This window comes from Anas platyrhynchos, chromosome Z (assembly GCF_047663525.1).
Source record: "Anas platyrhynchos isolate ZD024472 breed Pekin duck chromosome Z, IASCAAS_PekinDuck_T2T, whole genome shotgun sequence".
Lineage (NCBI taxonomy): Eukaryota > Metazoa > Chordata > Aves > Anseriformes > Anatidae > Anas > Anas platyrhynchos.
Genome location: NC_092621.1, coordinates 84,984,722 through 84,999,031, shown reverse-complemented (window position 1 = coordinate 84,999,031; position 14,310 = coordinate 84,984,722). Strand labels below are relative to the sequence as shown.

At 43.4% G+C, this 14,310-nt stretch overlaps 1 protein-coding gene and 1 long non-coding RNA gene across 2 annotated transcripts; both read left to right on the top strand.

The window, feature by feature from the left end:
• The first annotated feature begins 2,559 nt into the window (after window positions 1-2,559).
• Window positions 2,560-7,274, top strand: LOC140000704 (uncharacterized). The gene is made up of 4 exons (XR_011805866.1): window positions 2,560-2,633; window positions 3,206-3,304; window positions 4,198-4,284; window positions 5,069-7,274. It is a non-coding gene; the product is annotated as an uncharacterized lncRNA (long non-coding RNA).
• A 2,884-nt stretch (window positions 7,275-10,158) lies between these two features.
• On the top strand, window positions 10,159-14,079 carry LOC119714558 (bifunctional apoptosis regulator-like). The gene is given in 6 exon segments (XM_038171347.2): window positions 10,159-10,190; window positions 10,315-10,459; window positions 10,724-10,894; window positions 11,449-11,651; window positions 12,563-12,629; window positions 12,631-14,079. Coding segments are annotated over 6 exon segments (744 nt in total). The 3' UTR covers window positions 12,757-14,079.
• The last annotated feature ends 231 nt before the right edge of the window (window positions 14,080-14,310 follow it).

Here is a 14,310-nt window from a genome sequence, read left to right as displayed (position 1 = left end):
AGTGGAACGTCTGCTATACGGCTGCAGGCAGTGCCAGCTGCAACCTTAGGTTTGTGAAAGAGCCTGCTGGTGGCTTGCGGAGAGTACGGAACAACGGATCGGAACTCTGCACTCGCTTTGCAGCAACGCTGCGTCTCACTCACACAGCACAATCGCACACGGAGGCCTCCAGCACATCTCATTCATACCACAGGAATATAATTTAGAATGATAACCAACCAAACAAGTATTGTCTCTGACTGTGTTCTTCGTGAAGTGACTTGTAACACTTTGTTTCAAACCCTTACATTTACACAAATACTTTCAACACAAAATACATACATAAAAACACATACAATTATTAACACTCCAGTTAGTATCCCTCCAGCAGCCGAAAACATACCGTTTGTCTGCAGTTTCAGGAGATCTCTGCTCCTGCAGTGAGCAGCTGAGAGTGGAGTCCCCTCCGAGCAAAAACACTCAGGGTGCACCTAGGGGCGTCCACGCTGCAGCCGATCCCGCAGCCGAGCAGAGTTTCTCCTGCCTGGCTCACCAAAATAACTCTCAGAAAGCTGACTCCACAATCAGTAAGATTGTAAAGTAGGTATGTTTACTCAGTTCCGTGCAGCACGGGGTGGGTAGTCCCCCCCAAAAGTCGTGCACGCCTAACGTGACAAATTGCTTTAGTAAAAAGTTACATATACATGAACATTCCTATACACACACATAACCTGTCCCTTTGTGAACACTCCTCCTTATCTTAGACCCCTTGGTTAAAGTCTGAACCATGAGGTTGTTTTTGATCTGGTTCTCGGGGCCCGAGAGGCTCCTGCTATCTGGAGGTATAAGCGCAGCACAGCACAGTAGCACATATTCATTCTTAATCAATTGCTCTCTAATTTCTAATTCCAATGTTTCAGCTTGCTCTTTTCTGGATCCACAGCTATTCTACTATTAATGTTCAAAGCCTGACAGACCCCGTCCTCCGTGGATCAAAATACGTCTCTTTATGGACACGAATTTATGGACACGAATTGGAATTGTTAAAACATTCCTCACAGCAAAAAGTGAAATAATTTTAACTCCTACCTCACTTTTTTAATTCTTTTAAAACAGCATCAGCAAGGTCTGTGGGACACCAGAACACCCTTATATAACACCCAAAGAATTGCCATCTCCCTTTGGTGATTTGTACCCCCATGCCTGCTGTTTGTCGTCATCGCACCATGCCCTGCTGAGATAGCTTGGCTTTGTCTTGCTGCCCTCCTTGTAGTTATGAGAAGGCTGCCCTGAGGTTCCTCTGCAGTCTGACCAAACATCTTTGCCTCAGCCCCTCCTCACTGAGCAAGGGCCCCAACCCCTGAGCACTGTGAAATTGCCTACAATCCATTTCTAAAGATCTCACTAATGGGTTTCTGAAAACATGATTGAAATTCTTCCTCCGTGGAAAGGAACCCGTGATGGAGCAAAACACAAGTTTTCATACAAACATATTGGACGTGCTTATGGTTTTTCTCATTTCTACGTCTCAGAGAATTGCTTGTTCGGCTACCGATTTGGCCTCTTTGAAAGCGTTTGTCCTGACCGTCTCTCCATTGTTTGCCAATGCCTCCTGCTGGCCACTGGCTGCTGCTGTTTGTCTAGGTAAAGAACAGCTTGTTCAACCCACATGGTCCTGTGGTTGGAAGTAGGATCACAGTGCTTGCACACCTTGTTTCTTTCCCTGGAATGTTCCACATCTCTTCATTTGGGAATACTTAAGTCAACCAAGTATGTGCTACAGCTCCTGCAAGAAGAAAATACTTGTGGAGTGATCTTATGGTTCTGGTAGCTCTTGCGAGGTATTTGCCTTCCAGCACTGTCCTCAGTCAAGGAGACGCTACTTGTTTTACCTTGTCTCCTGATCTGTAGGGATGTATTAAAAGCAAAATGGGTAATGGGGCTCCTTGGACCCACATGCAGATCATGTGGATTTGATGCCTTACTTTCCCAGTAAAGCTGCACTGTGACATCTGAAATCTGCCCCCCATCTGTTTCTACTGATATCACTAACCATGTTTGTGAGGATGGAACAGGAGGTGTGGTGAGAGCATCTGCAGGAGTAGCGTGCTCCCGATGGATGGACCGCATGGTGCAGACCCATATTGGAGCAGTTCCTGAAGAGCTGCTGCCTGTGGGCAGCCCCCGCAGGCTCAGTTTGGGAAGTACGGCATCCCCTGCAAGGGACCCCGTGGGGAGCAGGGACAGAGAGGGAGGTGTAGGGAGCAGCAGGGACAAAGCATTATGGACTGCCCTGTTCCCTTGCATTGCTCAGAGGGAGGAGGTTTTTAGTTCTCACTGCTCGAGTTTATTACCATTTGTCAATACATTACATTGATCTTCATTACGCCGAGTCTGTTTTCCTTCTAACGGTATGTGGTGAGTGATCTCCCTGTCCTTATCTCAACTCTCAAACATTTTTTGCATGTGGCTGTTCTTCCTTTTTGGCTGAAGAGAGATGTCACTATCACCTAAGTAATTTAATAATCCTGTTTGACCTAACTATTCCAGGTTCATTCTACACCCTCTTTATTTTTTTTCCACAGAGAGGAAAATATACTATTCCAAAGTGGCTCTCTCCTAGCAGTACGCTGCTGCTTAGCCAAATGCTACAGGTAAAGGTGCTGCTCCTACTCAGATAGGTCTACAAAATGCTATTTCATTAGGTCGGAATACTACATCTATGAAGTACTTAGAAAATATTTGGTGTTTGAAGATTAACTCTTATACGTCTGAATCCTTGAAGGAAAGCTTAGCCTTGTCTTCTGCAGAAATTTCTCATGCAAGAATGTAATAATAGTTCATGGATATAGAAATTAAAATGGAAATAATTAAATGAAGTCTTGAAGCACCTTGCATTTGGGTGTTCTATTGATGCAGCACAATTAAGAAGTGTTTATAACTGAGACGTTTTATTAATGAAGCTGAGCATATGAAATATGCCTTCGGGCTACATCTAGGCAGTCTAGTCACTGCAGAATGTTACTGGAACATGTACTGTAACCATAGGTGCTGTAACTGTTATTCACAGCTCAGACATTTAACCTTCCTTTTGCTGGGGTTCTGAAACATTGTTGTTGGTTTCTATTCTATCCGTTCTAAGCACCCAGAAGGTCTGAATAAAAGATAAGTTTTTTCTTCTGTTCTCACAGATTTGTGTAACAACTTGATTCTTCCTGCCCACTAGGTGGACCCAAAGAAGCGGATTACAGTTAAGCATCTGTTAAGTCACCCGTGGCTCATGGAAGGTTATTGAGATGCTGTCCACTGGCAAAGTAAATATCCAGTAAGTACACTTGCCAAGAAGGTTCCTTGGCATTTCATGTAATCTTATTTGCTGTCACAACGGTACTGGTTCTTTGCCATTTCTTTTGAGGAGGCATTTCAAGGTACGTTGTCATTGTATTCTGTCGTTGATGCTTAATTAGCAAAACAGCTAGCTTCTCATCAAAATGTGCAGAACTTCTGTATGTGAGCAACCAGTTGATTCTCCAGGCTGCTTGGTCAATACTTTTGTTTAGGGGGTAAAAAACAAGTATTATTATTTTTCTTGGACATGCTTATGGTTTATCTTAATTCTAGTTCTCACTGAGAATTGCTCGTTTGGCCAACAAGCTGACCTCTTTGAAAGCATGTTTGTCCTCTCTGTACTTCAACTCTTTTGATGTGTGTGAGTTGAGGATAGTGTGGGGGCTTGGGGGAAATTCCAGCTGTCACCAAGTGCTGATGAGCAGCTGATGCTCATTTGCAGCCAATGCCTCCTGCTGGCCACTGGGTGCTGCTGTTTGTCTAGGTAAAGAACAGCTTGTTGCACGTGCGCTGTCAGTTTTAAGCAGCTCTGGCAAAGACGTGCATGCCTGATGGAGCTTTGCATATTTAAGAAGAGATAAAAGTGTAGCTTCCACTCAAGGGAAAAATCTTATCTGCAGACAGCCTTTCCTACGTGAGTTCAGAACCTCTCACCAGGGAGGGTCGAGACGCTCAAGTTGCTGAAGTTGTGTGACTTTCTCCGTTTACTCACGGCAACATTTAGCCATGATGCTAACTAAAATACAAAATCTGAAATGTTGGATAATGAGGGACTCCGCCTGCTGCATATCACAGCAGTGTCATGGTCAGATGTGTCTCGACGAGACAACCTGAAAGCTTCATGCTTGAATGTAGTCCATGTTCTTGCAGCAGGGACACCTTGACGAGGACTGCGTGACAGAGCTTTCCGTGTTTCACAACCAGAGCAGGGAGAGAATATTGGAATTAATATCAGAGGTAAGAACTACATGTTGTTAATTTGTTGTAATTAAGCATGCTAATACAGTAAGTAACCTTAGCGTATTGGCAGCCTCATGGTGCCTTATTCTCAGGCGTGAGTTTTGCTGTGCTTTTCCAACCTAGGGAATCCCCACAGAATTTCAGATCTGTCAGTACAGCTCTGAAGCTCAATTTTGCCTTTTCTTTTTCCTCCTTTCATTGTGTTTCCTAAACTTTATTGATATTTTCTACCATGCTCATATCCTTATGAATTTCTGAAAGGCAAAATAGACTCAACCTAAAGATGTCTGGATGAACAACCGATTTCTTGCACTGGCTGAACTCTGTGCTTTGAAATGTTCTGATACCGGAGAGAAAACTTCCAGTGCATCGCTCAGCCAGGCTATAAAATAAGCGTGGGGGAATTGCTTTTCACAAACTTTGGAAGAAGTGAATCAGTTCCTGTCCCATTGGAATGTAAATGACAAAAGCTGAGCCTACTACCTGTAGAGGAATTGTACCAAGGTGTTAGTGGTGATATTCTAACCTGGTAGAAGAGACTTACAATATGAGGTGGACTCCGGCCTTAAGGTGAATCTGAAAATTGTCCTTTGAAATTTATTTTTTTTTATTCTACTGTATAGAATGAAGACTTGGGATAAAATCTTTCACATAACTGTAGCAGAAACAGGCTTTTAAAATATGTGTTCTATTTAAAATGGATAAATTTTGGAGTAAATATTGTTGGTTGTTTTTTTGTTTGTTTGTTTTGTGTTTGTTTGTTTGTTTGCTGTTTTTTCAGTTACAGGAAATACAGGAAATAATCTGAATAATCTACTTACAGGAGGAAACAGCTTGTCCAATTAAGTTTTGGCATTTACACCGTCCTTTACTAGGGGACTTCTATTGCCTTATAACTTATTCAGGCTACTGGTATTATGCTGCAAACCTGGCAAGCATTTTTCTTGCAGTCCTCATAGCAGTTGTGTTGCTGAAAATCACACCAAACGTTGATTAAAAAAATTTTTCTTGTTGTACTCCCAATCAACTTGCTAGCAGGCAGCCTAGGAAGAGGAAAGAACTTCTCCAGTATGGCCACTTACAAATATTAAGGACATGGTGGCTTACAGTAGACTACAGAAAGTTGAATGCAGCTACTAAACCATTGACTGCCACAGCACCCAGTCTGTCTGACATACCTAATCTGCTTAATACAGCAGGATTTAAATGATGGCTGTCGTTGGTGTTAGAGATATCTTTTGGTCACATTACCACAGCAGGAACAAGACAAATTTGCTTTTACTTTGGAAGTAATACAGCATTTTTTGCTCATTTACCCCAGGGGGTTAAGCACAGACTTGCACCAACACATGCTGAATTGGCTAAGACATTAGAAGAAGTAAGGTCACCTGCTGGAATCACATCAATTCACTATGTAGATATTGAGTGGGGACAGTGATGAGCAGCAAGTACAAGAAGGAATGGGCTTCCTCATAGACAGACATATGCCAGCAGTACTCATATCTGTTAGCCACTCTGACAACTGTTTGCAATTGCTGGCAGTTGTACTGATTATTGTGCTAAGAAGCTACCCAGGAATGGCCAGGGGTATATTCTGAACACAGAGTCCCTACTAATATCAAGAAAATTCTCAATTTCACCTTTCCAACCAAATGGCACAAGCATAACACTAGTAGTTACTTGTGGAGTAACTCCCTGCAGGGCCTCAAGGACAGGTACCAGGGTGAGACACCCCAAATGGGGGTGGACCCCCTGCCCTGTCGCCGTCGGGCAGAGGGAGGGGATCTGGGAGTTGAGGAGGAATGGAGACAGGTCCCTGCTCGACATGGCAGGCGATGCCCTCCCCTTCCGGCCCCACCTTCCCAGGTGCCCTTACACAACAGGTTTGAGGCCCTGGAGCTTGAGAGACCAGCAACTGAGGAAGAGGTAGAAAGTGTTCCCAGGAGGATGCCTAGGGCGAGGAGGTCGACTCCACGCATCAGGACTGCCTCCATCAAGAAAGAAAGAAGGGTGATTGTTGTGGGAGACTCTGTCCTTAGGGGAACAGAGGGCCCTATTTATCGGCCTGACCCTACCCGTAGGGAAGTCTGCTGCCTCCCTGGGGCCAGGGTCAGGGACATTGCCAGAAGCTCCCCAACCTGGTACGCCCCTCTGATTATTATCGTCTTCTGATAGTCCAGGCGGGCAGTGACGACATTGATGACAGAAGCCTGAAGGCAATCAAAAGAGACTTTAGGGGGCTGGGACGGTTAGTGGACGGAGCGGGAGTGCAGGTAGTGTTTTCATCCATCCCTACGGTGGCAGGGAGGGGTACGGAGAGGACACAGACCGCCCACCTGTTAAATACGTGGCTCCGGGGCTGGTGCCAACGCAGAGATCTTGGGTTTTTCGACCATGGGGCAGTCTATTCAGCACCTGGTCTGATGGCCGTAGACGGGTCCCTATCCTTTAGGGAAAAAAGGATCCTGGGCCAGGAGCTGGCGGGGCTCATTGAGAGGGCTTTAAACTAGGTAAGAAGGGGGATGGGGCTGAAGCAAGGATTGTTGGAGCTGTGCCAGGGGGAACAATGGCAAGGCCGGGGAATAAGGTAATGGCCCAGCTGAAGTGCATCTACACCAATGCACGCAGCATGGGTAACAAACAGGAGGAGCTGGAAGCCATCGTGCAGCAGGCAGGCTACAACTTGGTTGCCATCACAGAAACGTGGTGGGACCAGTCTCATGACTGGAGTGCTGCGATGCCTGGGTATAAGCTCTTCAGAAGGTACCGGCAGCACAGAAGGGGTGGTGGTGTGGCTCTCTATATTAGAGAGTCTTTCGATGTTGTAGAACTCGAGGCTAGGAATGACAAGAGCGAGTCCCTTTGGGTTAGGATCGGCAGGGACAACAAGGCTAGTGTCCTGGTCGGGGTCTGCTATAGACCGCCGACCCAGGATGAGGAGACGGATGAGGAGTTCTACAGGCAGCTGACAGAAGTTGTGAAATCTTCAGCGCTTGTACTCGTGGGGGACTTCAACTTCCCTGACATATCCTGGAAGCACAACACAGCCCAGAGAAAGCAGTCTAGGAGGTTTCTGGAGAGCGTGCTTCCTGACGCAGCTGGTTAGTGAATCTACCAGGGGTGGTGCCCCGCTAGACCTTCTCTTCACAAACAGAGAAGGACTGGTGGAGGATGTGATTGTCGGGAGCTGTCTTGGGCAGAGTGACCACGAAATGGTGGAGTTCTCCATTCTTGGCGAGGCCAGGAAGGGAACCAGTAAAACCTCTGTATTGGACTTTTGGAGGGCTGACTTTAGGCTGCTCAGGACACTAGTTGGTGGAATCCCTTGGGAGGCAGTTCTGAAGGGCAGAGGGGTCCAGGAAGGCTGGGCGCTCTTCAAGAGGCAAATCCTAATGGCGCAGGAGCGGTCTGTCCCCATGTGCCCAAAGATGAGCCAGCGGGGAAGAAGACCAGCCTGGCTCAACAGAGAACTGTGGCTTGAGCTTAGGAGAAAAAAGAGGGTTTATAATCTTTGGAAAAGTGGACAGGCCACTAGGGAGGACTATAAGGATGTAACGAGGCTGTGCAGGGACAAGATTAGGAAGGCCAAAGCTCATCTGGAGCTCAATCTGGCTACTGCCGTTAAAGATAACAAAAAACACTTTTATAAATACATCAACACAAAAAGGAGGACTAAGGAGAATCTCCATCCTTTACTGGATGCGGGGGGAAACTTAGTTACATGAGATGAGGAAAAGGCGGAGGTGCTCAATGCCTTCTTTGCCTCAGTCTTTAGCGGCAATACCGGTTGTTCTCTGGATACCCAGTACCCTGAGCTGGTGGAAGGGGATGGGGAGCAGGATGTGGCCCTCACTATCCACAGAGAACTGGTTGGTGACCTGCTACGGCACTTGGATGTGCACAAGTCGATGGGGCTGGATGGGATCCACCCAAGGGTACTGAGAGAACTGGCAGAGGAGCTGGCCAAGCCCCTATCCATCATTTATCAGCAGTCCTGGCTATCGGGGGAGGTCCCAGCTGACTGGTGGCTAGCGAATGTGACGCCCATCTACAAGAAGGGCCGGAGGGCTGACCCGGGGAACTACAGGCCTGTCAGTTTGACCTCAGTATCAGGGAAGCTCATGGAGCAGATCCTCTTGGGAGTCATCATGCGGCACTTGAAGGGCAAGCAGGCGATCAGGCCCAGTCAGCATGGGTTTATGGAAGGCAGATCCTGCTTGACGAACCTGATCTCCTTCTATGACAAAGTGACGCGCTGGGTGGACGAGGGAAAGGCTGTGGATGTGGTCTACCTTGACTTCAGCAAGGCTTTTGACACCGTCTCCCACAGCATTCTCCTCAAGAAACTGGCTGCTCTTGGCTTGGACTGGCGCACGCTTCGTTGGGTTAGAAACTGGCTGGATAGCCGGGCCCAAAGAGTTGTGGTAAATGGAGTCAAGTCCAGTTGGAGGCCAGTCACTAGTGGCGTCATCCAGGGCTCGGTGCTGGGGCCGGTCCTCTTTAACATCTTCATCAATGATCTGGATGACGGCACTGAGTGCACCCTCAGTAAGTTTGCAGATGACACCAAGCTATGCACATGTGTCGATCTGCTCAAGGGTAGGAAGGCTCTGCAGGAGGATCTGGATAGGCTGCACCGATGGGCTGAGGTCTGAGGTCTGAGGTCTGAGGTATGAAGTTTAACAAGGCCAAATGCTGGGTCCTGCACCTGGGGCGCAATAACCCCAAGCAGAGCTACAGGCTGGGAGATGAGTGGTTGGAGAGCTGCCAGGCAGAGAAGGACCTGGCAGTGATGGTGGACAGTCGGCTGAATATGAGCCAGCAGTGTGCTCAGGTGGCCAAGAAGGCCAACGGCATCCTGGCTTGTATCAGAAACAGTGTGACCAGCAGGGCTAGGGAGGTGATCGTCCCCCTGTACTCGGCTCTGGTGAGGCCGCACCTCGAGTACTGTGTTCAGTTTTGGGCCCCTCGCTGCAAGAAGGACATCGAGGTGCTTGAGCGGGTCCAGAGAAGGTCGACGAAGCTGGTGAGGGGCCTGGAGAACAAGTCCTACGAGGAGCGGCTGAAGGAGCTGGGCTTGTTCAGCCTGGAGAAGAGGAGGCTCAGGGGCGACCTTATTGCTCTCTACAGATACCTTAAAGGAGGCTGTAGTGAGGTGGGGGTTGGCCTGTTCTCCCACGTGCCTGGTGACAGGATGAGGAGGAATGGGCTAAAGTTGCGCCAGGGGAGTTTTAGGTTAGATGTTAGGAAGAACTTCTTTACTGAAAGGGTTGTTAGACACTGGAACGGGCTGCCCAGGGAAGTGGTGTGTGGAGGAATTGTTAAGTGAGGTAGGACATGTGGATGTTGAGCAGTTGGGAGACAATGGGCTGGTGAAGCACCGAACTCAACTCACATGAGCCTTGGCACGTACGCAGCTGGCTGAGAGCCAATCAGGCTCAAGGACACGATGCCCTTGGGCGATCGGGGAAAGTCCCTAAGGCGGGACAGGTAGCCAAAAGAAGGAGGACCAGACTGAAAAGCCCGGGAAGTGTTAACCAATCCTGAGCTTAGTTTCTGCAATATGTATGAATTGATTATGTTCAAACTAGATAAAAGGCGACTGAGCTATCCATTAAAGTTGAAGTTCACTGTTCACTCATATTGAGCGTCTGGGTCTTCCTTCCGTCGACAACAGTGGTGGAGTCACCATCCCTGGAAGTCTTCAAAAGACGTTTAGATGTAGAGCTTAGGGATATGGTTTAGTGGGGACTGTTAGCGTTAGGTCAGAGGTTGGACTCGATGATCTTGAGGTCTCTTCCAACCTAGAAATTCTGTGATTCTGTGAAGAGAAAACTTGAAAAGAAGGATATTTAAAACCTAGGCTCTGAAATGCAGTTGATTCAGAACACTCCATGTGGAATGTAATCCAAAAGGTGATAACTTCTATCAGTAGCTTATTGTTTCATTATGTAATTACTGATTTGTTAGTCATATCTTTTGGGTGAAGAGTCACTGTTTACCTTCTGAATTCTTCTGCTTTTGTAGGCTCCTTCTCACACTGACAGAGGAGGATTTCACAAAAGAGCCTTTCAGTATAGTGAACAATAATCATAGAAAAACTATTATGGCAGAATTGGAATGTGTCAAAACTTTAGGTGTTAAACCACCACAGAACCTTTGGGAATATAAGGTAAATTCTGTATAAAGTCTGTAATCTATATAAAGTAATTTTAAAATGTATTTCAAATAAAATTCTCTTAAAGTCAAAAGCAATGTTAAGGAAGTAGAATTAACTCTGGGGGGAAAAAAAGTGTGTGTATATATAATATATATATACATAATGCCCAGTTAATGAACTGTTGAACTGTTGTATTTGAAAAATGATCTTTTTAAAAAGTCTAAAAACTGATGTGTCCCTTAATTTTTTCATTGTTTTAAATTTGATACCTTTCAGGCAGTAAATCCAGGAAAATCACTCTTTATTCTGTATGCACTGAAGAGTTCTCCGAGACTCAGTATGTTATACTTGTATCTGTTTGATTATGCAGAAGCTTTCCTACCTTTCATCCACACAATTTGTCCTATGCAAGAAAACCAGTATGAAGATATTGTCACAAAATTATTAGTAAGTGTTCAAGTGCTGCATGGTTGAAGCAATTTGAAGCAATATAGTTGCTTAAAATCGTGATGTGATTATTCATCATTTCATCTCATTACCATTCAACTTTTTAAAAAGAAATATTGTAAAGTAAATGGTTCCTCTTATTTTATTGAATGAGATTAACAGTGTTGTGATTACAACCTTTAGCAAGATATTTAAGGATTTTAAACACGTGAAAACGATTCTTATGATTCTTTTTTTTTTTTTTAAGATCACATGACTGTAGAAAAACCTTTATCTGAAAATATCCGCATTTAAAAAATGGCATTATAAAGTCTGGACATTTGTGATGTTTTGTGCTACTCCAATGGAAATTACTGTATTACAGTGCTATCTACTAGAAAGCATAAAAAAAGATTAATTACTGCTTTCATTTAAAAAAAAAAAAACGAAAAAAAAAAAAAAAAAACACAAAAAAACAGAGGAGTAGTGGAAATAAGCCAGCCAGTATTGTGTCTATTTAGTAGGAAACCATTTAACAGGTTTTTTGTTTTGTTTTGTTTTTTCCTAATTTACAGGACCTCAAAGATCCTTCTTGGAAACAGTGGAGAGAATTCATTGTGAAGTGTTTATTTGTGCCATACCAGCTGATAGCTGAGTTTGCTTGGGATTGGCTGGATGTGCACTATTGGACATCAAGATTTATAATTGTAAATGCAATGCTGCTCTCTGTTCTCGAGCTACTCACCTTTTGGAGGCTCTGGTCAAGAAGAGAATTGAAGTAAGTCTTAGTGAGCTTGTTGAAGGGTTTAGGAAGTATGTGACCTTATAAACTGGAAAATAAGTCTCTTATGATTTCACACTTGCTTACTGAAATTACATGTAGTGTCTAACCACAACTCTGAAACTAATAAGAATATGTGAATTTAAATCTGCACATGCACTAATTTCCAGTCTTGAATATATTTCTTGCTGTGAATACTTGAAAGGATTTCTTACAGCTGGTTTTACTGATCAGATGTAGCAAATGCAGTAATGGTAATATGCATGTTCCTAACCATTAGTTCTCGGGATAAGAGTTAATGTGTACCTGCCTTTTATGGTAAATGGTATTAGCTGTCAGCTGAGAACTACACATGCAAGAATTCTGTCAAGATATACTTATGGTATAGTTACTAAAGGATGTATCCTCAACTTAGTTTAGTTAGACTGATATCACCTCTGATGGTGATCAAAATTGCTAGAAGTAACAGGAAAGTTACACCTGAAGTAAGACCAAAGCAGTATTAATATCACTTCATAATTGCTTTATCTTTTGTTTATAGTTTTTAGAAGTCGCATAGGAGAAAGTCCTGGTTTGACATACATGTATATGGGGTATTCACTTTCTTTGTCAGCAGCTAGGGGGCAAAACATCTTCAAACGAGAACAGAGTATATGAACATAATCTGTGACAAATCCAGAATTTTACCACTTTAACTGCTGTAGTTTGTAGTCTGAATAAATTGACTTAACACATCCTCACATAACATGTAGTATTACTATATTTAAGAAAGTTTCTACGGAGTGCAGAATGATGCTTTGCAGGTAACTGAGTAAGCGTTGAATAATTTGAGGCTGCAGCATGTATTACTTAGCTTAGAATGGTTAAAAACGAAGTTCTATTAGGCCTCTCCCTTTCCTTTTCCACAGGACTATTCCTCACAGAATGTGGAGACATTTCTGGAAAGTCTCAACGCAGAGTCTTTTTGTTGCTATTTTTTTGGCCTTTTATACCTCAGTTTGTCTGCAATTGTTTGTTTTACTGGGCCTTGTACTTTAATCCAATTATAAACATTGATCTTGTGGTTAAAGAAGTAAGGCGCTTGGAGACACAAGTGCAGTGATTGGCATTAGAAATGTTGAGCTATTTAGTTTCTAAAAGTGGTTATTTGAAAGAAACTTTGCTTTTTCTCCTTTATGTATATGGCAGTGAAAATGTTGGATTACATTAAAGATACAAAAAAGCCTTAAGGTAAGTTACTCTTAAACAGTTGATTCCAACTCTGAGGATGGGCTTTATTATCCAAAATTATTTTTATAGTAAAAAAAAGTATATCTGTATTCCTGATTTTGCCATTTAAAACTTAGTCATGTCATCATATTTTTGATCAAATCAAACGTCTCTATTCTGTCTTAAAATCGGTGTCTTCTGAACAGCTACAGTAGTGTTTAACTTAGTATTTCATACCAGGGAAATGTGTTGCTCAGAACTTAAACTTGCCAAAGGAGAGCTCCTCCTAGACAGGCTTGATATTGAAAGTACTTCAGTGTTTTCAGCCTGCGTTACATGTGAAGTTGTGACTGTCAAATGCACAGTGAAGTTTGTTCTAGAATTCCCCCTCTTGAAGGCAAAGACTGCGTTTTCTTGCACTTTGGAAGATATTGGTGATTTGCAATTCAATTTGCTTTGTTTTGTTCAGATCAGTTAGATTTCATTGATAGTTTCTTTAATGCTCTCCTCTTAAAGTCTGTTGCTAATCCTTAAATTCAGGGTTATCTCTTAAAGGGATTATTTTGGATAAGTGACCTGACAATGTAATTATGTCTTACTGCAATATAAGGTGTGTATCTAGATCTGTGAGTGAATGTTGACTGGAAAGTTATTTTGTATAAACTGGATTGCCATTTTTTAATGTATTGTTTTTTTGACTGAAGGAGAAGCTCTTAAATATTCAAGAGCTGTGTTGCCTTGCATTATGTTGTTGATTTTTTCATTTGTATCATTAATGTTAAACTTTAAATCTGCCTATGAATATTTTTAAAGATTAAAGATACCTTTTTTAATCCTAATCCTTTCTAAAGAAGTTGTATTTATTTTATATCAAAGTGCTTGACATTTTCTGTGACGGTAAATGCTTCAAAAGAAAAAACTATGTTGAGCAATTTTTAATACAGGTAGGACCTCTTAAGTAGAGTGAGATTCAAAAGTTGAATTAGATTTCTTAATAAACATTTAATATGGACAAGAGGGCTTTTTACGCTGATGCTGTCACTTTATGCATTTCTTCCTGTTAGTTCAAATGTAACAAATGTTAAGATAAATGTTAGTGGAAAAGTGTGAATTGTATCTTACATTCCAGGGAAGCGAGGATAGAAAACTTGCAGTGAATGATATTATGAATCTAAATATAAACCCAACAATATTAGATATTAGGAAGGAATTCTTTGCTGTAAGGGTGGTGAGACCCTGGCCCAGGCTGCCCAGAGGAGCTGTGGGTGCCCCATCCCTGGCAGTGCCCAAGGCCAGGCTCCTTTCCAACCCAAAGGTCCTTAAAGGTCCTTTCCAACCCAAACTATTCTGTGATTCAAACAAATTTTAAGTCAGTTACTCATTAAACTGATAAACACTAAATAGGAATTGAGATAGTAAATAAAAGTTTACACCAAACTACTGAACA